A 24,059-nucleotide genomic window follows, 5' to 3' on the forward strand; every position below is an offset into this window, starting at 1 on the left:
ATTATTTTATTACTCTGAAATATTGACTGCTGCATGCCTACATAATGCTAAATCTACCTGTCTTGGTAGGCTCACTGTGTGCTTGTTGAATGGCACTTAGTTGTGTGTATATTATTATTAGTATTATATGTGTTCCTCCTTGTGCGTCTGCGTGTGAGTGCGCAAGTGTGATTGCGTAATTAATGTTCCATTCTGTAATTGCTTTATTGATGTTCCATTCATGTATTTTCTACTACTTTTCTCATTTATTATTACTGTATGTTTGATGTTTCTATGATTCTAGTCGGGCGCACGCGTGAATATGTGTTTGTGTGAATGTAAAGGGCACATTGTAAGATTAAGCCTATGGCCTAAAATGTCTACCCTTTATGTGAATAAAATGTTCTAAGTCTAAGTCTAAGTCTCTCTCTCTCTCTCTCTCTCTCTCTCTCTCTCTCTCTCTCTCTCTCTCTCTCTCTCTCTCTCTCTCTCATGCACTTACACACACACACACACACCCACTCGCACACCCACATACACGCACACCGCATAGTGATAAGCTTACACCTACACATACACACGCGCGTGCACATAATTTAAATCAACAATACGTCAATTTGGCTGTTAAAAATAAATAATAACATAAAAGAGTGTGCATTATAACAGTCCATCTTTGACGATGACAACCGAACCACACAGTCAGAAGGGCAAAGCATCCAGAACATTGTAAACGTTAATTGTAGCCTTACAAGAAAGACTGAACCGTCAAACAAATATCTCTTCTTCTTTAACCCCCTTCAACCCATCTCCATCTCTCTTTAACAGCACAAATCACAAACATAATCACTCGTGTTCGTTCCTGCGCACGCAATGTGAGCCCACCCCTCACAGCTCCTGCAATGTATCATGTTCTCAATGTTGTATTCTCCACATAAAATACAAAGCCAGTCCTTCATGGTGTAGCCGTTAGAAGTTTTCTTGGCGGTGGTTTTCTTAGCGGTGGTTTTCTTAGCGGTGGTTTTCTTGGCGGTGGTTTTCTTGGTTTTCTTTGCGACACCCTTCGCTTTTTCCTCTAATAGTTTTTTTGTAAGGGCTTGAGGTTAGGATCTCAGACGATGTTCTCTTCCGCCGTCTTGAAGACGGTGTCGGAAGCACGTTGCCAGTTGTGACTACGAGTTCATAATGCCCGACTTCATCTCCCCATGATGTATATCGGAGTGTCACTGGATGTTCAAATTCCTCTCCGTACTTTAGAGTGTTTCCTCTGTTGTCTGTTGCGTCGATGATAACGATTGTTTTTTTCAGCACTTCAGATGTTTGTTGTATCTCAAACTCCCCGACCATTGCTGTATTGACAGACATGGCCATGACTCTTTCGTGAACAGAGGAAAAACGGATGCGCTGGGGCATATCATCATTCAGTGTATCCCCAACAAGATTCTGTGCATGATCGTCATTTTTTGTAATGATGTGAAGCATCACTTTGTTTCGTAAATTGTCAGCCTCCGCTTGCTCTCTCAATCTTAGACCAGGATCTATTGCTTGCCCATTTATTCGCCGTGCAGTTTGCAGGTCTGTGTCAGCTGAAATAACGAGGCTTCGGAAGAATCAACGTCCATCTGACGCAGGGTTAATCACCGAACATGTAGTAGTGGGAGATGTTGCTGCATGTGTCATTGATCCTGTCGCTGGATGCATCATTGGTTCTGTTGCGCCATTGGTCATGTTGACTGTTGCACCATTCGTCTTGTCGCTGGATGTGTCATTGGTTCTGTTGCCTGTTGCGTCATTGCTCATGTCGCTGAATGCATCATTGGTTCTTTTGCTGAATGCATCATTGGTTCTGTCGCTGAATGCATCATTGGTTCTGTTGCTGAATGCATCATTGGTTCTGTTGATGAATGCATCATTGGTTCTGTCGCTGGATGCATCATTGGTTCTGTTGATGAATGCATCATTGGTTCTGTCGCTGGATGCATCATTGGTTCTGTTGCTGAATGCATCATTGGTTCTGTTGCTGAATGCATCATTGGTTCTGTTGCTGAATGCATCATTGGTTCTGTCGCTGGATGCATCATTGGTTCTGTTGCTGAATGCATCATTGGTTCTGTCGCTGGATGCATCATTGGTTCTGTTGATGAATGCATCATTGGTCCTGTTGCTGGATGCATCATTGGTCCTGTTGCTGAATGCATCATTGGTCCTGTCGCTGAATGCATCATTGGTTCTGTTGCTGAATGCATCATTGGTCCTGTTGCTGAATGCATCATTGGTTCTGTTGCTGAATGCATCATTGGTCCTGTCGCTGGATGCGCCATTGTTCCTGTCGCTGGATGCGCCATTGGTCATGTTGCTGTATGCATCATTGGTCCTGTCGCTGAATGCGCCATTGTTCCTGTTGCTGGATGCGCCATTGCTCATGTTGCTGTATGCATCATTGGTCCTGTTGCTGAATGCATCATTGGTCCTGTCGCTGGATGCGCCATTGTTCCTGTTGCTGGATGCGCCACTGCTCATGTTGCTGTATGTATCATTGGTCCTGTTGCTAGATGCGACATTGGTCCTGTTGCCTGTCGCTAGATGCGCCATTGAGCATGTTTCCGGATGTGAAGAGGAGAGTGTTGCCAACGAAGGGAGAGCCTCAGTGATAGATGCCTCAAACTGAGAGTCCTCACAAACCTCCCTTGAACATGGCCAAATACCACATGATCTGAACCCGTTCATAGCTGTCTGCATTGTTGCTGTTTTCAGGTAGGCCTCGTTGAATAAACTGCAAATTTGAAAGGGGGTGACCAGTCGTCCTGGGTTGTTTCGCAGCCAGCGTTCTATAGCCTGGTCGTAATAAGCTTGCAGAGGTTTGAAAACGGAGCGATCCATTGGCTGTGTCTTATGCGTTGTGTGTGGGGGCAACGACAGCAGGATCACGACGTGTTCTCTTGCAAGATTAATGGCATCGAGATTGCTGGTGTGGCTCTTATGTCCATCGAGTACGATCAGCACCTTTTCCTCAACGTTTGGCTTCACGTGTTTGATGAAGTGCTGCAACCATGTATAAAACATGTTGCCGTCCATCCATCCACTGTCGTTACAGGTAACACCAGAACCAACTGGCGATCCTTCTGCCAGGGAAGGAGGCATACGTTTTCTCTTGAATATGACAAATGGTGGAACATAGTTCCCGGCAGCTGAAGCACATAGCACAATAGTTGTGTTGACTCCTCGTTCACCACTTGACATTGAACCGATTTGATGCTTGCCCTTCTGTGCCAGAACCTTTTGGCATTTTGTCTGCACAGTACTTATCCCTGTTTCATCCATGTTAAAGATCCGGGATGCGTGCAAGCTGTTGTCATCGACGAGTTCTTCCAATAGGTTGAAATAGCGATTGACCGCTTCTCTGTTGAACCCCTCAGCCCGAGCAAATGAGGTTGCTTCTGGCTGTCGTAGGCTGATTTCAGGGTGTCTCCTCATGAAATGACGATACCAATCTTTCCCCGCGGTCTTCTTTTCCTTGTTGAAGGAATGGTTTATTCGATTCATTTCGGCAATTTGGTATGCCATTTTCATTAGGTCGTTTCTGGTGAGACCAAAAAACCTTCGTTCCCTCATGAGTATGAGTTCAACCAATTCCTGTTCGACCTCTTCTGGTAATGTTTGGTGCCTCCCCATTACTTTGATGTCACCATTGGCAAATTTGTTGGTTTTGTTTCGGTGGCGTCTTAAAGTTACTCTTGGAATGTTAAAATGTTTTGAACATGCATGCAGACTCAATCCTTTCTGTAAGGCGTCCATCGCAGCAGATAGTGTTTGTGATGTCCATTGGGGCCTGTAAAATAAAAACAAACGACCGTGCGAGAGCAGCGTGCAACAAAACTCGTTCATCAAAGAACACCAGGAACTATACGCAGCTTGGAAACTTTTTACATTAAGAAATCGAGAGGTTTTTTTGTGTGGGGAAGGGGGTACGCGCACATTGACACCACATATGTTATTTTGTTTTATTTATTTTGGTGAAAATCGCAAAAATATGCATCATCTCGCGCCAAAAAAAATCTACTAGCTTAGATTTGCTCACATTTGTTTATAGTCTCTGCAAACCATTATTGCGTCATTTTGTGACGTAATTTCAATATGTCAATAACGAACTTTTACGGGTTCTTCATCTGACACTATTTCTTGGAGATGAAAGAGTCTACACAGACGAGAGAGTGATATGGACCCATACTCGGGTATTGTGACCCGGGTCGAGTTACACGACAAAGGGGGGGGGGGGGGGGGGGGACGAATTACCCGATCATGGCACTCGCTGAACATTGCTATTTACCATTGTTCCTGGGATAGCCTGAGATCTATAACTTTCGACTGCTTTTTTGCAGATCTGGTGCATTTTACGAATCAGCGGCTCCCATGCACTGACTGTGGTTTGTTTTCGTGCAACAATTTTAGAGTGGAAACCATCAAAATTGACAAAGACTTACCGCTTTGCTGGGCCCGGTTTTTTTCGACATTTTTTTTACTTCAATTGATTCAGGTTGGGTAACTCTGGCTTATGAAATCGATGATAATCACCCCTGCAGTGTCATGTTCTCAAAATCGAGGGGGGACGACATACCCGAGGGGGTCGACTTGCCCTCCCTTCCCCTAATTGGGAAAAGGTGTGTCCAAATTTTTACAAAAAATAAATTGTTGTACTTAGGTGTTGGTAAAATATGTTTGTCCTCGTTAATTGTGAACAGGATGTATGTTTATGTAAAGTTGAAAGTCAAGATTGGATTTGTTTATCCTACGCGCTTGTGTGCATGTGTGTTAGACATAGAACACTTTATTATCTCAATTTCGAGAAACTCGGGTGTGGTGAATCACAACAAACAACATAACACGTAAGAAAATAAATAAAATATCGAGGCGCAAATAATCAGCTCATAATAGTGTGTGGGGGGGTGGGGGTGCACACACACACACACACACACCGTTGAACACACACACACACACACGCACGCGCACACAAACAAACGCACAATTGTACCCGCACACACGCACGCACAGGCACTCGCACAAATACATACAAACACTTTCACACACACGCACGCACACACACACACACACACACACACACACACACACCCTTCCCCCCCCCACACACACATGTGCGCGCGTGCATTGCAAACGAATGAATGAATGAACAGACGCACACCTACACACGCACGCACACACACACACACACACACACACACGCACACTCTCACACAAACACACACTCACACATGCACACACAGACGCCCATTTACATAGAAACACCCCATCCTATAAGCGGGGATGAAATTTTAAGAGTCGTGGCCAGTGACCCAGAACGAACAAAAGTCAAAGCTGGCAACTCAGGTTTGTATTCAGGGAAATTTACACGAAATGCACGCACGAGATGCGACTTTTCTTTCTATTTTTTCTCTGTTGGACTTTCATTTGCGTTAGATCGGTTTTATATAAAAGCCCTGCTATTTTGCACCGAGAAACTTTGGAAGCAGCGTGTTTACTCCTGGGTTTCGCTGTAGTACAATTACCCTCACCAGAGACATATATCTATGTCTCTGCCCTCACTTACTTCCTCGCTTGCTTCAAAAGTAAGCACTTTTTCCGTCCCATGCATGCGAAATTGAGGATGTACTTCCGATGTCGCTCAAAACGTAGGAAGTTGTCGCAAACTACCATCAATTACTTCCTCGCTTTGCTTCGAAGTAAGCCCTTCTTCCGGCCCATGCATACGAAAGTGAGGCAAGTTCTTCCGATGTCACTCAAAACTTCGGGAGTTTTCGCGAACTTCCCCCATAAGCATACGGGTATCCTTGGCATTCGTTGTCATTAATCCAACAAAATAAGGGCACAAATTTGTGGCCCACAAACTGCAAATGTGCCTCACAATCTTTGGGGCTTATTTTTATGGGACACATTTTGGTTTTGTGGGCCACAAACTGTATTTGTGGAGCATAAAATAAGGGGCACAAATTAAGCTTCATAAAAAATAAGGACAAATGTTTGTGGGGCTTAAACAGTGTTATTGCCCAAAAAAATGTTTTGGGCTCTTTTTTTTCCTCCTTATTTTGGACGTTGAGCGTGGTTTTCAGACCTACTGCGTTTCGGTTTTTAGTTAATGGCGGATCGAAGGCAGATCTGTTTGGACAGAATCTCCAATGGCAATGATGTTTGCTAATGCGAGAGAATTGGGACGGGCGAACCTTTGCATATTAACCAGAGGTAAGTTTCCATGTTTCGTTTCATAAGTGAGAGTGAGAGTGGGTCTATGGTAGTATGTGTTGCAACATGTGTCATTTCGACTCACTCGAGTCACTGTCGGGACTCTGTCACTGGGTCAGTCCACAGGCGCAAGGTATCGTTCACTGAACCAACACGTAGATAGTTGCCCTGTACAGGGATTTTCTCATTAATTTGAAGAAGAAGATTACCACTACCACGTTTTTGCAACCTCTTTTCAAGGTGTATGATCATAATAATTATTTTATAAATTCTTTTTGCTTTTTAAAGATTGAGTCTAACTTGAAATACTCAAATAGGTAACCTTCTGATCGGTTCACAATTATTTTATTGCAGGTTGGCATCAATCAGAAGAGAGCTAGAGCTAGTATGTTCAACTTCAAGGTATCCTCTCAGCTGAAAAAGCCAACCGATTGCTGCATGATCTTGAGGCTGTCACTGACAAAAGTAAAATATTTGATGCCACTGCCGCAAATCAGGTAAGAGTAAGGCGAAGAGGTTTTATTATGTACAACTGTCAGTGTTATGATGTACAGTGTGTTTTTTCCTTCCCCTCCCTTACATTCTCAAGTTCTGGTCAGAATAACTCATAATTATGGAGGTGTGTGTGTGTGACTGTGAGCAAGACTGAGATAGTGTTTTCATTTTTTTTTATTATTCATGTTCAGGGATAATAATAAAATAATGAACACCTACTGACTTGGAGTCCAAACCACAGAACTGCTCAAACCTCTTTGCTTTATTTCACCAGTATGATGATCATGCAGTTCCTCCACTATTAGAATCATTACTAATACAAGAAGCGCATGACTTTCAGTGTGTACCTTAATTTAAGTTTAATAAAGTACAATGTATTGCTGTAAACAGTCACTCACTCACTCACTGTCAGGATATATCTCATTCTCAGTGAAACTGTGTGTCAAGTTCTATTATTTTTTCCTTTGTGCTCTACACACATGCATACATGTTATACATATACTGTTCAAAAAAAGAAACGCATAGTTGCTACTTGCCAAATTTGTTTTATTTTTCGAAAAAATTAACAGAAAATCCAATATTTAGATTATTTGTTTGAAATTTGGTATGGACACAGTTGAATGCACACACAGTTCATTTGCATCTTCAAATCAATCAGTCAATCAATACGATTGGGTGCCGAGGCTGTCAAGTCAGTAGGAGGTGTGACTGCCTTGAGCAGCAACAACTGCCCGGCACCTTCTGGGCATGGACTGGATCAGATGCCGGATATCTTGCTGTGGGATGGTGTCCCACTCCTCCTGAAGTGCCTGCAATAGATCGCGGTGATTTGCCGGCGCTTCTTCTCGCCTGCGCACACGTCTGTCCAATTCACCCTAGAGGTGTTCTATCGGGTTCATGTCTGGCGACATGGATGGCCAGGGAAGCACCTGGACATGGTGGTCGGTGAGGAACTGGGTGGTGAGTCGTGCTGTGTGCGGGCGAGCGTTGTCCTGCTGGAATATGGCATCCTGGTCAGCCAGAAGAGGAAGGGCGTGTGGGCGCAGAATTTCCTCCACGTATCGCTGGGCAGTTATGCGCCCTTGGACGTGCACCAGGGTGCTCCTTCCAGCGGTATTGATCGCCCCCCACACCATGACGCCTCCACCACCATGAACGGGTGCCTCATCCACACAGTTGGGCGCGTAACGTTCGTTTACTCTCCGGTAGACCCTCCTCCGACCATCATGTCGCTGGAGCAGGAAGTAGGACTCGTCGCTGAACCACACGTGTCTCCAGTGATTCCGGACGGTCCAGCGAAGGTGCTGGTTGCCCCACTGCACTCGGTTCTGGCGATGGCGGCGGGTGAGGACAGCTCCTCTGTGAGGTCTGCGAGCTCTCAAACCAGCTTCATGCAGGCGGTTCCGCACGGTCTGGTCCGATAATCGGTGTGGCCCGGGGAGAGCCTGGACAGAAGATGAGGCCGACAGGAAACGATTCCGGAGGTGGCGGAGCCGTATGAAGCGGTCGTGAGCAGCAGTTGTCGCCCTTGGTCTTCCCGCTCGTGGCAAGTCAGCAACGGAGCCAGTGGCTTGAAACCTGACCCACAGTCTACTGATGGTGCTCTGGGACACGTGGAAGTGCCTGGCGATTGCACTTTGACTTTGGCCTGCTTGTAAACGACCCAATGCAATTTGGCGGTCTTCTCTGCTCAATCGGGCCATCTTTCGTCGCTGAATTGTCGTCTGATTTCTTTGTGGCGAACAATCCGCTTTTATGGGTTTTGGAAGACATGGTGAGAGCTCAATATTCCCCGAGTTTCACGAGATTACACTGAAGCATGACGAGTGGTCATGCCAAATGAGCAATTTTGACATTGTAGCCACTGATAACGCATGCGTCACGTGCAGAGCTCACTTGTGGCAATGGACGAAAGGTCGACGACCAGATAAACATTTTCTGCAGTTTGGTGGATATCCTTGTAGCCATATAACTAAATTAACCAAATATTACAAGCTATGCGTTTCTTTTTTTGAACAGTATACATATACATGTTATGTAATATACATATGTATATAGCACACATCAACTTGTCTGCATTGTATGTCTCATTGTCTGTCACTCTATCAGTCTATGTGAACACATTCAGTTCACTGATTCAGTCAAAACTTGCTCCCATGGGGTCGCCTTCACACGGCGGGAGCGTTTAAACAGAGCTACCCCACCCCTTTACTTCTCTTCTTTTGTCTTATTTCTGCCTTACCAGTCCTTTCACCTATATTTCCTTCCAAGAAAACTCTCCCTACTATTCCCTGCAGTTTTCCAATTCTTTTCTTGTTGTCTTATTTCTACCTGACTGGATCCATCACCTTTATTTCACTTACCAAAAGTCTTCTTTTCCACATCCTTATTTCTCTGCACCCCGCATGTCGTAAGAGGCGACTAACGGATTCTGTTTCTCCTTTTACCCTTGTTTAGTGGTTCTTGTATAGAATATAGTCAATGTTTGTAAAGATTTTAGTCAAGCAGTATGTAAGAAATGTTTAGTCCTTTGTACTGGAAACTTGCATTCTCCCAGTAAGGTCATATATTGTACTACGTTGCTAGCCCCTGGAGCAATTTTTTGATTAGTGCTTTTGTGAACAAGAAACACTTAACAAGTGGCTCTATTCCATCTCCCCCCTTTCCCCTATCCCATCTCCCCCCTTTCCCTCGTCGCGATATAACCTTCGTGGTTGAAAACGACGTTAAACACCAAATAAAGAAAGAAAGAAAGTCAAAACTTCACTAAATGTAAAAGGACTTATAACATTTTATATTCTAGAAAGATATCAATGCCACTGTCCCACAGTATCATAAGAATCAAGCGTTAATGTTGGTTTGGTCGTCTGTTGTAGTTTTTTGTTGTTGTTGTTTTATGGGGGAGGGTGCAGTGTGTAAATTCATCTGGTTCTGGTGACAGTGTGTTTGTTGTTCCTCCACATAGGTAAATATCATACTGCATGTAGCTCCTAGTACTACTTGTCCTGTCAACTAACTGTTTTAAATTTGTTGCTCAGAGGAATGTTACTTTATCCAATAATAATATATATTACAGGTTGGCATCGATCCGGCACAGTGGAAGAAGCAGATTGATTCCTTCATGATCCGGAGGCTGTCAAGACTCAAATGGGAAATATTTCATGCTAATGGCAATTCAGGTAAGAGTTTTGCTACATGATCATATTGTGTTTTATCCTCCCTCTCAGTCTCAAGTTCTGGTTACATTCTGACTGTTGGTGTGTGTTTGTGTGTGAGAACCGACGTGTGTGTGTGTGTGTGTGTGTGTGTGTGTGTGTGTGTGTGTGTGTGTGTGTGTGTGTGTGTGTGTGTGTGTGTGTGTGAGTGTATGTGTGTGTGTGTGTGTGTGTTTGATTTTCCCTGGCCAGTCAGTTGAGCTGCCAGACATTAATAGTAATAATACCTGCAGATTTTTCTAGCCCTGCAGATTGATGTTACACACCTTTGCTTTGCTTTTTGGCTCACGTAAGTGTAGCCTATGCGATGCTAACTTTTGTCTGTCTGTGCGTGCGTGCGTATGTATGTGTGTATGTCTGTGGTAGAAACTTTAACATTTGAAGACGTCATATTACATTGACGTCACATTATGACGTACGAGGGTTAGACGTCACGCGATGGAATTACTGAAAGTCTCGGTGATTGTTATTTTGAGCGGGCCGAGACTATTTGGCAGTCGTGTCCATGTAAGTAGGCTACATGCAGACAGACAGATCTAGATCTAGTGTCTCGCTTTCTTGCACAGTTTCACCTATGGCACGTTTCATGATATTGATGATTGCAGTTTCCCCCTCACACACAATATTCCAAAATAATAAATAGTCAAACAGGGGCCAAAAAACAGTTTGCACCAAGAGTTCAACTTTTTATCTATCCAAAACAGTAAAAAAAATTATATGAACATTCGTATTTCCAAGATGATTGGCGTTCCAAGACGCTATATCCTAAAACCCCCAAAACATGCTTTTACAACTTCAGTGCATAATAACTGCCCAAAGGTGCTGTTTAAAGCAACCATTGATAATAATTTTTAACATACTCCTTGAACACATTAAGAAAAATGGTTAACTTGCAAATAAAGGGACAGCATTGATCAGAACAATGGTAAGATAAAGGACGCTACTTATATTTTGTACATTTTTATCTTTATCCTTTCCTGTAGACCTCAGAAGTTCTAGCCAGCTTAAGAAATCATTCTAAAATCGAAAAACAAACATCTATACATTTTGTACGCAAAGTAGATTGATATTTGACACAGTCACACAGACATACGTGGGCTATGGGGTAACCCTACCCCCTAAATTTGAAAACGGGGTCAATTTCTTAACTGCATGCATTCAGCAAAACAATCCCTAAAAATTTTTTTTCACAAATGAACTTATGACTTTAGAAAAGCATTCAAAAATGCATATATACAACGCTTTTTCTTTGGTCCCAATTCAAGGGGGTGTGCTATTCTCAGGTAACACTGTGAACGCTCAAATGAGACTTGGTCACATGTCAAAAAAAGTAATCCCCCCTGTTGTTCATGGTTGGTTGGTGGGATTTTTTTTTATCTGAGCCATTGGCAAGCATGAAATGTCATCAACATTAGGAAAGACATAGTATCTCCCATTGTCTTTTGCGCGCAAACACTTCACACAGATCTCCTCTCGATCTGGCCCATCAGGGAAATGGGTTGACTTGGGGATGATCACCGCCCTGTATCTCTCCACCTTTCCATCCATGCTGACAAAGTCAGCGGTCACAAAGTCCCCAACTTGAATGTCTCACTGTGGGACAAAGAACCTGGTTTTCACGACTGGCACCACATGGTTGGCTGACCACGCGGCATCCAGTGGCGTGTTGTGGGTAGACGTCCATTGGACATAAATTGGGAAGGACGTCGCTGGATCATCTGGTTTGCATACTTTGTTCATGTACAACATTTAGTCAAGCTGTCGAACTAACAGAATGAAACTGAACTCACTGCATTTTTACAGCAAGAGCGTATACTCGTAGCATCGTCAGTTCACCGCTCGATGCAAAGGCAGTGAAATTGACAAGAAGAGCGGGGTAGTAGTTGCGCTGAGAAGGATAGCACGCTTTTCTTTATCTCTATTCTTTTTAACTTTCTGAGCGTGTTTTTAATCCAAACATATCACATCTATATGTTTTTGGAATCAGGAACCCACAAGGAATAAGATGAAATTGTTTTTAAATCGATTTCGGAATTTTTTTAATAATAATTTTTATATTTTTAATTTTCAGAGCTTGTTTTTAATCCGAATGTAACATATTTATATGTTTTTGGAATCAGAAAATGATGAAGAATAAGATGAACGTAAATTTGTATCGTTTTAAAAACAAATTATTTTTTTTTACAATTTTCAGGTTTTCAATGACCAAAGTTATTAATTAATTTTTAAGCCACCAAATTGAAATGCAATACCGAAGTCCGGCCTTCTTCAGAGATTGCTTGGCCAAAATTTCAATTAATTTGATTGAAAAATGAGGGTGTGACAGTGCCGCCTCAACTTTTACAAAAATCCGGATATGACGTCATCAAAGGTATATATCGAAACAAATAAAAAAAAATATCCGGGAATATCATTCCCAGGAACTCTCATGTCAAATTTCATAAAGATCGGTCCAGTAGTTTGGTCTGAATCGCTCTACACACACACACACGCACAGATAGACACACACACACACATACACCACGACCCTCGTCTCGATTCCCCCTCTACGTTAAAACATTTAGTCAAAACTTGACTAAATGTAAAAATAAAAATAAAAAAAATGGGATAGCGGCGAAACGGGATTGCGCCAAAATGGGATGCGGTAGTAAGATGACGCTTGGCTTGTGAAATATCGCCAAAATGGGACGGCGGCAAAACGGGATTGCACGTAAATGGGATATTGCGCGAATTATAAACGAAGGAGTAGGCCCTAAGTTTCTCGTACGAGATGTTTACTGGGAGTAAATATTTGGGGAGTAAAAATTTAGTTTCTTGTGGAGTTCTTTTTTCGTACAAGATTTTTACTGGAAGTTTACTCCGTCCGGAGTCAATTTTTCGTGGAGTAAAAATTTCGTGTTACACCGGCTCATGACCGTTGTGGTAACGAGCGCACATTGCTGTCTCCATAATTGTGTTCCTACGAATCGAAAGTACGATCGCCAAGCCCTTCTGTCATTGAAGGCAACGTTCGATATTTCCGTCTGTCAGCGTCGCCAACGTTCGACAGATTGTACTACTGTTACTCACAAACTTTCAATTTACACAATGAAATGCCAATAACATGCAAACACAACAATGGGAGACGAAGGGAAAACCTACTAGCGATTGAAATTATGTAAACGAACTCACAAATCCCTCACTTTCCGAATGCAAACGCTGCAAATCCGTATGCGTGCGTCGCTGTGTCGAACGTTGGGTTGACGAACGTTGCTGACAGACGCAACAAAACTTGATCAAAAGGCTCTAAAAACGATTAAATGTTTTACTCACTGGGTATCGCATTCCTCTTTTTCTTCCTGCAGACGATCTGAAGCGGTTGAAACGTCGTTTCCGATGAAAGGCTCGGTTATTTCCGTTAAAAACAAAGTTTGCCGAACGTGTGATTCAGTCTACAGACACCGGTCGGATCACAACAAAAATGTTCATTCTTTGCGATTTTGTGATACTGTTGATGATACACCTGCTTTCCAGTGAAGAACATCAATAAATTGATGTTCACAAGCAAGAATAACAGACAAAAGCACGCGATGTGTAAAATTAGGCTTTGCTTTGCAAACAAAGCACGTGGTTTTTTTACTGACAGACACTTTCGGTGGCGATTGAAAATTTTTCCAGAAACGGTTTTATGCTCACATTTGATATTTTTTCCCTATTTTATCTAGTCAGAGACTAACCTTGTGTATTAATTGAATTAATAACCCCATTATCATAAGTTTTGTGTGTTATTTTCGTGTCTGTTGAATCACACTTTGAGATGGGGTCATGTGACAGAAGGAAATGGTGTCTGTCAGGATTCACACGTTCGCTTCGAAAAACTCGCTCAAATAATTGCTCAAACACAAACATTTTAGCTTTTATTTAATTTTTTGTATTGCAAATACCATACTTACTCATTCCAAGCAGAAAAAATGATGAAAATCAACACAGTAAGCAAGTAATTTGAAGGCAAAGTTTACACACATCAAAGAGTCTGATTACCGTGAAACCTGCCCTATGCTCTTTCTGTGTGTGTGTGTGTGTGTGTGTGTGTGTGTGTGTGTGTGTGTGTGTGTGTGTGTACGTGTGTGTGTGTGTGTGTGTGTGTGTGTGTGTGTGTGTGTGTGTGTGTGTGTGTGTGTGTGTGTGTGTGTGTGTACTGTGTGTGTGTATGTGTGACGGAGTGATTGAGTTTGTGTTACTGTTTGTCGATTTCTTACGTGAGCCTTGAAGGCTTCGCCTCTTGTTGAATTTGATAGCAAGCGCTGACAGGGAATGTGTCTTCTATATTTCATATATATGTTAAAAAGTAGGCATTATAGCTTGTCTACCAGGGAATTAGAATGTTTACGCTCTTGGCATTTATGTGGATTTAGTGTGTGTGTGTGTGTGTGTGTGTGTCAGTTACAAACACAATTTACTCCTTACTCATACTTAAAACTTGTTCTTGTCATTGTGTTTGGATTTAAGATCAGTTCCTTTGTCATTCATTTGTCAGTAGGGACAGAAGATGACGAAGACCTGGCCAGTGAATGTGGATGAAAAGCAGTGCTATCCAAGTCCAGCTGTGATCGATGGGGAAACTACAGCAACAGCGCCAGTAAATGTCCACTCAGTATTGGTTGTACTGAGCATTACAACTTGTTGCTATTGTAAATTTGTGTCAATGTTTTAAAGGCCCACTACGCCTCATTTAAAAAGTTGTTCTCACCTTTAACATGGGATAAGACCATCCCTCCACTTGGTCACAGACCAAAAATCAACACTTTGACTGCTTTCTGTAGTGAGGTAGATGTTTTGGTGGTTTCGGTGAATTTTCTTTTTTCTTTAGAAGAAGCTGTACCTGGATTTATTCTTTAAAAAGATACCACTCTGCATAGAGAGCCTTGAGGCAGTTCATTTTTGGTATGCAACTATTAGTGCCTGTATGGTCTTATTTCATGTAAAAGCCTCGGGGATGTGTCAGGCGTCCGACATAGACGGATTGAAAGGCTCAAATGTCCGATTCACATAGCCGCATGGCGGTCAGATGTCCCATCGTTTTGAACTGAGCGCTGTCATTGTCCGGTAAGAACTCCATTCCTTCGGACAGCGCACTATTCTTAATTTTTCTCTCAAGATACACATTTTCAAAAACCGACCGAGCACTCTCGCGTACATGTGCACTGAAGTTGTGCAGTGCGGATCTTGTGTTTTCGGGAATTCCAAACCATTTGTGATATGGGCTGTTTGGGTACACCTGTCTGCAGCACATTAAAGACCAACCAGAGTGCAAACTTTTTATTGTGCCACTGGAAAGGGCTTTATAACAGGACCGCAAAAATATAATTATATCAAGTTCCATCTCCTCCGATCGCGCGTAATTGGCTATTGAAAGTGCTCATTCTCACCTGTAATTAACTATAAGGGAAACAATCTTAAAATTTTGCCATCGCTTAACTCCCCTGGCTAGTGACGTCAAACGTGGAACACACTGAGCGAGTAAACATGGCGTCAAGCGAAGCAGAGAGAGACGTTGCATTGCAACTCTCGTGTGAAAGCAGCGATTTCGACTCGGATTTAGAGATGAACGTGTTCCAAACACAATCACAATCTTGTGGAGCCCCTCAACCATACCAGTTTGAGCCTCAGATTTCGAGTAGCCACGATGACGGCAGTGAAGGAGAAAGACAGGCACATGACCAAGTGCCAAGTGGACCCAAGTCGTCTGAACTCGATGCATTGGTAAATTTCACACTGTGCGATTACTTACCATTTTGTGACACTGTTTGTTTACATTATCAGAGATTTTGAAGATCTGAACACAACAAAGCTAGGCATAGAATGCCAACTATTGAAAGTTAACAATCACTGTCAACAATCAACTCAGTGTTCATTTCATGTGTTTATTTTTCATCAGTGCAGAACTTTCAATATCATCTCCTCTGTGAATAGCAACAGCATCTTTTTTGTTTGTGTAATTGTAGTACTTGAGTTTGTTTCTTTTTTTCCATAGGATTGTCATGTTTGTGTGTCTTTGTATCACCAGGATTGAATGTTTTGTTTGTTTTTTTTTGTTTTTTTTAAAGGAAAGTTGCATGTGAATATTGAAGAACTGACCAAACACATCAGTGTTAAATTGAGCAACATGATTGGAATCAAATTTTTGCACACAGATGGGGAAAAGAATCAAACACAAGTGAAGTTGATTAGATTAAAAGAATATTTTATTGATCAAAAACCAAAACGCAGACTGACAGAGTAAGTAGATTTGTGCAAACAATTTTATTTTCCTCTCCTCTCCTTATGCACTAGGTGTCATTGTGACAACTGTGAGCTCATGGACACAATCAAAGAATGTCGCTGTTGCACAGAAATGGAGCAAATGGAAGCCTTGATGAGAAAAGGTGTGAACTGCATAACTCATCACCCAGGATTCCAGTCAGTGTGTCAGGATATCTACTACTTCGTACTTGCTACAGATGGTGCCAGCAACAGTATGGAAGAGATATAGCTGATGAAAACAGGTATATATATAATATATATCAAGGAGCAAAATTACAAATCATGGTTCAATGTAATAGATTCATTTACATATGTCGCGCTACTTTTCCTATACTGTCACCTGGTTGTCACGACATATATATGTCGCGTCACTGGCTCAGTCTGTTTGGTCGGTTCCGATTACCTCCCATGAATGCGAAAACCTATATGATCGTTTTTCTTTATTTTTCTCCCTGTTAATTCACCAGTGGCTATGTAACCTGTGTTGCAGAATTGCACCAGTGTAAGGGTTTTAAAATAACATTTACACCCAAACCAAATATCTTGCTGCTATGGAAATTTTATCATCGACACCATGTCAGGGCCGGACTACCGGGGGGGTTATGGGGGTTGCGCAACCCCCCCCCCCCTAGCCTAAACATGTACCTTACTTATTTAATTTTTTTTTATTATTGCTTATTTTATGCCGTTTCATGCAAGGAGCGACCATTTTCCTATCTCATAATATGACCTACCCATCAGCTTCGCCCCCTGACCCCCACAACAAGGGGGGGGGGGGGGGGGGTTCTAGGGTTTCCGGACCCCCCCCCAGCCAAAAAATAAAAATATTGAATGAGGTATGCATTTCTTTATTTTACATTGAGTTTCAATTTTTGGGGTATTAATCAGTGACAAAATCTGCTGCCTGAAACTGGTAATGATCATCCTCAGAATGCACCAGATTGCACCATTTTGCATCCTTTTTTTCAAAATTTTCCGGGGGGGGCATGCCCCCGGACCCCCCTAGCAAGCTAGGCGCTTCGCGCCGTCGGCTCGGCGCTTTGCGCCTTCACACCCATATCTTCACAATATACTTTTGAAAAAAAACACCCATAAAATGAACTGATCCGCCCCTGCCGCCACACTGGCAACCCCCCCCCCCCCCTCCTCTTCGCCTAGTCCGGCCCTGCATGTGATACAGTATACATGGGAAAGATGTCTGCTGCCTGATATTCATGCATTTTTAGTTTACTTGGAAAGTACTATGTACATGGACATTACATAGCATGCCTAATTTTGTCTGTGTGCAGTCGCTACCGCTACACTGCATACCGTATGCTGGCAAAGTTTGCATGGGGATGGCTGGGCAAGGATGTACGAGTAACTCTCCCTGCTTCTGCTGTTAGGAAGATCCGGGAAACCTTTCCTAACGCTACAGGCAATTACACAGGATATTTGGAACCCGAAAACTAGTTCTTTTAACAGTTTACTATTGTGCCAGTAGATATTTTGAAGCAGTTGTGAAGGTTAAACATTCACATCTACAGGTCCTGACTACATGTATGTGGTCGTATTAGCACCCCTTGTAGCTGTACCGAGACTTTAGTGCTCTGACTGCCTGTTCTTTGTTAGGCTTGGCATATTGTTCACAAAGGGGCGGAGGCAACTGCTTGATGGACCGTTTCATGTCTTGGATGCTGTGTGTAGAGGCCAAGTCCACCACTCGTTCCATCAGTCTCCCCACATAAGCTGCAAACAAATGAGAACTTTATTAAGTGACCCTCCACCAACTTTGAAATAGGCATAATCTTCTGTGGCTGTTAGTGTTACCTTCCCCTGCACTGTTGTATGGATTGCTCCTGTATGAATGTGTATAAAAATGGTTTCTCTTTATTTTCTTTGAGCAGCCAAAGAAAAAAAAATGTTGCAATACATTTGTGACATTGATTGCTATTTGTCTTCTTCCTTACTCTCTGATCTCCATTAACTTAAATGTTTGGAAGTTATTCTTCTACCTCTTTCATGCTTATCCAATGGGCCATTATTTTGTATGTACTTGCAAACCGAACAACACAAAAATAACTTTTGTACCAAAAGTCTGAGCTTGTGAGAGTAAAAGAACATTTACCAAAGGTGCAATCCACTTTCACTTCCTGGATGGAATAGTCCTTCTTTGATTTCCTGTAGACCAAACTGTAGCGTTCCTTTCCGGTCTGGTCAGAAGCCTGCAGTCTGTTGTTGTTTTCGTTAAAATGCAGAGCAGCTATGATTGTCCTGAAACAGTGTTTCATTTGACAAGGTACAGTATTTTGTAATTGCAAGTTCCATATCTCTATTGCCTACCTGCTTTGACACAATTGTGGTAATTATTGACAGAGCACAACATACTGCAAAGAAATTCCTCTTAGTATCTCCAACTGAAATGTGATAGGATGAGTGCACAATACCAACCCCCACACATGTACACTTTAGCATAGTGCTAGCAGGTATAGTGCTCATTTTAAGGCTTACTATCATTAAGCAAAAACTATCAGTCTGCTAAAGACATATCATCTCAGCCATTAAAAAAACTGCAGATTATGACAGTTGATACTTGATATCCAGAAATAGTCTAAAGTCTAAAACTTTCCTGACTACTCTTGTGACGTCTTGTCTGAAAATAATTAATTGACCCACCACCCATACACACACACCATATAAACAGGACCACCACCACCACTTTTTTTTTAATAATTTACTTACTTTTCTGTGCAGCCTTTGGGGTGACTTGAATTTTCTTGTTTCTTTTTATCCTGCGGTGTGTCTGAAGTAAAATATTGTCACCAATTTATGCAAAAAATCTGCTAGAAAATGATGATAATACAATAACAGTTGCTCAATGGATACGTTAGTAGAGTATTTCACTGACAGATCTAGATATATTTACTCATTCACATCAATTCGGAACAGCATGTGACACAAAGTGACAATATATATGTACATGAATACAATTACAGGGTCTGCAAGTGCAACACATGTATCCAATGACTTATCAATAAACACTGCTAAAATTACAAACTCTGAATCAGATACAAATGTGTGCCAAAGTGGATCAGCCTCACATTTAGTAGTTACAGTGTCAGCTATAATATGCTTGATAAGAAGTGTGAATGATTGACTAAGTACTGCAATGAATGACTGTGGGATTGGGAACAAGCAGATCTGTACTGTCTATACAATAAAAAAAAATTTAAAAATGCAATGCCTACCTCTGTCTGAGTGCTTGCATACACTGGCGAAGGTTTGTCAGTTTCACTAGCTCCATCACAAGATCCTGACAAATCAGCTGTATGATGGTCAGATGGTTTAGGTTTTACATCACATTCACAAGGCCCAACTGCCAAAGCATCTTCCAGAATCTGCAAGCACAATGTTACAATCATTCTTTAGTCCTCTATTTCTGTATTTTTGTAAGTTAAAACAATTTTAACACTCAAGAAAACAGAATTTTCTCTCAAAGCTTACAAATGTACTAAGTTTTATTCAGTGAAAGTTGACAAATGCAGCGCCCTTTTATAGAATTTTTCAATAATGGCATTGTCAGTGTCACTGAACCTATTAGTATTCTTCATAACAATACAATTTTCCACCTTACCCTTTGGTGTTCCCTTTTGGCAAAGGCTCCTCTGACTCAGTCGAACACTCTGCTTTGGAGCCACAATGGCAGAGCAAATTGGCGCTGTAACTGCCGTTGTTACTTGTGTCACTGTGCTGCTGGCTGTGGAGACAGATGCCACGCCCACGGTACTCGAGCAAGTCACCGTTGTGACTGTTGTTGGCGCCAGACGATGCGGTTTTTGCACTGTTGGCACTGGTTTATGGTTTAAAACCATCTTCGCTTTTAAGTCCAAAACTTGCAGCCAGTGCAATCTTTCTTGGATAGCAATCCGTAGTGAAGTGCAGACTGCATATCCGTGAGTTCTGGTTCGGCGTACCAAAACTTGGTCTGAAATCTGCTCGGCAAGTTTGAACGAATTTAATCCACTGTCGCCGAGTTTCTGCATCAGTAGGAAACTGATGCAATGTAAAACCATCAGCATGCTTGCTGTTACACTCCGCAACTGCACAGTAGTAACCGACTTTCCTTCGCCGCTTGAAAGGGGGAACGTCTGTTTCGGTAGAAGATACAACCGCAGAGTTACAACCGTCCGCCATGATGTTCCACGAGTGACGTCACTGGCCTCAGGGCCGCCCGGTGCAGTTTGATCAGGTGCGCGAAATCGGATTTTATTAAATAAAAAATCAGCAACACAAAATTTTGCAAAATCGTTTTCGGAATATTAACCTGGGTTGTGACAACAATGTTTTGAACAGAAAAAAGTTTTGCTCTCTGGTTGGTCTTTAAAGTTAGGAGTACGGGAGACAACTCCAACTGACCATAAGTCTTGCGTCTGCTTTTGGTTTCAGTTCGAGACATTTTGACGAAGCGCATTGAATTATGCCATCGAAATAAAACTAAGGCCTGTCCACTTACAAAAACTGCTGGGTCAAAGTACATTTTGTTAAGGAAATGTGCGGCAGTAAAATTGAATTTGGAGAATACATGGAATAACCTGGTTTTCTGGGAAGTGACATAAAAATAAATAGAACAATTGTGAATACTTCTTCTTCTTCTGTGTTCGTGGGCTGAAACACTCATGTTTTTGCACGAGTGGAGTTTTACGTGTATGACCGTTTTTACCCCGCCATTTAGGCAGCCATACGCCGCTTTCGGAGGATTGTGAATACTGATCGACATAGAGTGCCGTTGCTATGGAAATAGTCGTTACATTGGATTTCTAAGAAACAGTTTAACAGCGACATCATACATGAGAAATTCCTAATATTTGGCACAAAGATACACATGTATCATATCTACAATCATATAGAACGATTTTTTTACAACAGACTACAGTTTCTTTCTTTCTTTATTTGGTGTTTAACGTCGTTTTCAACCATGAAGGTTATATCGCGACGAGGAAAGGGGGGAGATGGGATAGAGCCACTTGTCAATTGTTTCTTGTTCACAAAAGCACAAATCAAAAATTTGCTCCAGGGGCTTGCAACGTAGTACAATGTATTACCTTACTGGGAGAATGCAAGTTTCAAGTACAAAGGACTTAACATTTCTTACATATACTGCTTGACTAAAATCTTTACAAAAATTGACTATATTCTATACAAGAAACACTTAACAAGGGTAAAAAGAGAAACAGAATCCGTTAGTCGCCTCTTACGACATGCTTGGGAGCATCGGGTAAATTCTTCCCCCTAACCCGCGGGGGGTCAGACTACAGTTGAATTTAGAATTGTTATATCTTTTGTCATAAGAATGAACGAATTTCTCACTCCATATTCATTACAATAATTAATTTAAATTCAACTGTAGTTGTTTTTAAAAAAAACCCACGTTTTATATGATTGTAGATTGCCAAATATTATGAATTTCTGATGTATGATGTTGCTGTAAAGCCGTTTTCTAGAAATCCCATATGACGCTGTAAATGCCAGTTTTCATCGCAACAGCAGTCAATACCCATCCACAATGTTTTCATTCATTTTAATGTCACTTCAATAACTACAAAACTAAGTTATTCTTTGACTGTATTCTTCAAGTTTAAGTTTGGTAATTTTACTGCCGCACATTGCCTTAAGTCATCAATAAAGGGTTCCAGTAACATACCTTTCTTCTTTATTGATTTTGAACTTTGGAAGGTTAGATGTTGGATCTGTTTTTAAAAAATATTTCCTTGATGTGTTGTACTAAGATCAACCGTCTGCTTGAACATATACTAAAGATCCACTACCTGGCTGCTGTCTGCGAAAAAACGATTAATTCATAACAAAAATATGCCTTACACCGAAGCAGCTAGCCGGTTGACTGTACATGTGTTTGTGTAGAGGTGTTCTTATTGCATGTTTAAGCCAGGACAGATGGTGACCTGAAACATTTACACATTACATATGTATGCAGGACTGCTACTTTTAAGCTTGGGTGCAAGTGTGATAATATATTTGTTTGACTGATTATGGGCATTAAAATAAAACTGCAAAAAGAATACTTACACTTGAGATCTGATTTTGTGTGTGTCTGTGTGTGTGTGCCCATGAGGGTGTGTGTGGGCAATTTGACATACTTGCAGAAGAAACAAACAGAGGCAACTGATAAACTGCATTTATTAACACAAAGATGTAAACAAAGTGAGTTCACACATTTCACAAAAGTAAAACAAGGCAGTCTCACATGCATTCACAATATTCAGTACTCACATGAATGGCCAAAGATTATAGGCTGAGAATGCAAGTTCTAATTTGGCACATTTGTACATGTAGCTGCATCCGCTAGACATATATATCCATCTTACAATAAAATAAAAAAAACTAGTGGTTAGGACATCGGCCTGAAAATCTAGGTCCTAGGTTCGAATCTCTGCAGAGGTATCTAATTTTTCCCCTTCGTTGAAATAAAAATGCTCAATCCAGAGAGAGCAACCGTAAAGTTACCAGGGTAAAAGTAAAGCGTTGAATGCAGCTATGAAGGTCATGCCAGCAGTGTGGGTCAAGATTCAGGCCGCCTTCTATGCACAGAATTCTGTGTAGGATTCTCAGCTCTATCTTTTTGTTTGTTTGTTTGTTTGCTTAACGCCCAGCCGACCACGAAGGGCCATATCAGGGCGGTGCTGCTTTGACATATAACGTGCGCCACACACAAGACAGAAGTCGCAGCACAGGCTTCATGTCTCACCCAGTCACATTATTCTGACACCGGACCAACCAGTCCTAGCACTAACCCCATAATGCCAGACGCCAGGCGGAGCAGCCACCAGATTGCCAATTTTAAAGTCTTATGTATGACCCGGCCGGGGTTCGAACCCACGACCTCCCGATCACGGGGCGGACGCCTTACCACTAGGCCAACCGTGCCGGTAGCTCTATCTTTACAAACACATAATCCCCAATAGTCATACAGTGGAACCCCCCTTTTAAGACCCCCTCCATGTTAAGACCTTGTTTTCTCAGACTTTCTGTTCATAACCTCTGTAAATTTACCCCCATTTTAAGACACCCTCCTTTTCAAGACCTGATTTTCTCAGATTTCTGGAGGTCTTAAAAGGGGGGTTCCACAGTAGCTGTAAGACATAATTTTGTTTGAAACACTTATGCCTTTTGGGGGACATAAATTAATAGGAAAAGACATCACCACACTAAGAAGTCAGGGTGCTGACTTTTGCTATGTGACCAAGTGGAAGGATTTTCTTATCCCATGCAAAAAGCCTGATGAAGGTCTGACACAGTGAGATGAGGCGAAGTGTTTTTATTAGGCAGAGCAGGCCTTTAAAAAATAAGTTCACCACATCCAAGTGAAAGACACAATCTTGGCAGACTGTATAACAAAAGCAACATTTCAGCACAACATAAGAATGAATTGAACCATCCAGGATGCACCAGAACGACCCAAAAACAGAATCAATGAAAATTTTAAACAAGATAAAGTACTGACTAGGATTCAAAGGAAGAAAAAGTCATGGGTTAACATATTTCATGTGCATAATGCAGTTAAAAGATCTAATTTCTAATATTGCAAACAAAGTCTATACATTGTGACAGGGGAGGCTACCGCTCCTTTCACAGCAGACTCTGCACCCGAGTTGTTGGCCTTTAAAGTCAACACCCGTGGATTGTGAGATTCTGTTTGTGATGGGGTCTGGTGGTTTCCGATTGTCTGTATGTTCATGGAAACCTTCGGGTTTGCATAACAGTTTTTATAGGGCTAAGAAATTAGCCCTAACATTTTCAATCCTGTTTGATTGCACTTCGCTTCCCGAGGTGATCGTAGTGTTT

The 24,059-nt window shown here is 41.9% G+C and overlaps 2 protein-coding genes and 3 long non-coding RNA genes across 8 annotated transcripts in view; 3 read left to right on the forward strand and 2 right to left on the reverse strand.

Annotated features, from left to right (window-relative positions):
- LOC138949536 (uncharacterized) overlaps positions 1-19,256 on the forward strand; it is a 37,571-nt gene extending 18,315 nt beyond the window's left edge. The window contains exon 2 of the long non-coding RNA XR_011450325.1: positions 19,163-19,256. This is a non-coding gene — a long non-coding RNA (uncharacterized lncRNA). The remainder of the gene's footprint in view (positions 1-19,162) is intronic.
- The window catches only part of LOC138949514 (uncharacterized), a 725,664-nt gene that overhangs the window by 561,693 nt on the left and 139,912 nt on the right, over positions 1-24,059 (forward strand). The gene's annotated exons all lie outside the window — the stretch shown is intronic.
- LOC138948352 (papilin-like) lies at positions 426-3,606 on the reverse strand. The gene has a single exon (XM_070319881.1). It carries the CDS (start codon positions 3,586-3,588, stop codon positions 1,588-1,590), a length of 2,001 nt encoding a protein of 666 aa, XP_070175982.1. The 5' UTR covers positions 3,589-3,606; the 3' UTR covers positions 426-1,587.
- LOC138948147 (uncharacterized) lies at positions 6,651-14,762 on the forward strand. The gene is made up of 3 exons (XR_011449905.1): positions 6,651-6,725; positions 9,800-9,902; positions 14,455-14,762. It is a non-coding gene; the product is annotated as an uncharacterized lncRNA (long non-coding RNA).
- On the reverse strand, positions 17,404-22,289 carry LOC138949531 (uncharacterized). 3 transcript variants are annotated; one of them, XR_011450319.1, is made up of 4 exons: positions 19,834-22,289; positions 19,448-19,597; positions 18,942-19,002; positions 17,404-18,473 (listed from the first exon to the last, which is right to left on the reverse strand). It is a non-coding gene; the product is annotated as an uncharacterized lncRNA (long non-coding RNA). The 3 variants fall into 3 exon arrangements; XR_011450320.1 differs by lacking the exon at positions 19,834-22,289 and having other exon boundaries at positions 17,404-17,948; positions 18,328-18,473; positions 19,448-19,813; XR_011450318.1 differs by lacking the exon at positions 19,834-22,289 and having other exon boundaries at positions 19,448-19,814.

This window comes from Littorina saxatilis, linkage group LG15 (genome assembly GCF_037325665.1).
Source record: "Littorina saxatilis isolate snail1 linkage group LG15, US_GU_Lsax_2.0, whole genome shotgun sequence".
NCBI classification, from domain to species: Eukaryota; Metazoa; Mollusca; class Gastropoda; order Littorinimorpha; family Littorinidae; genus Littorina; species Littorina saxatilis.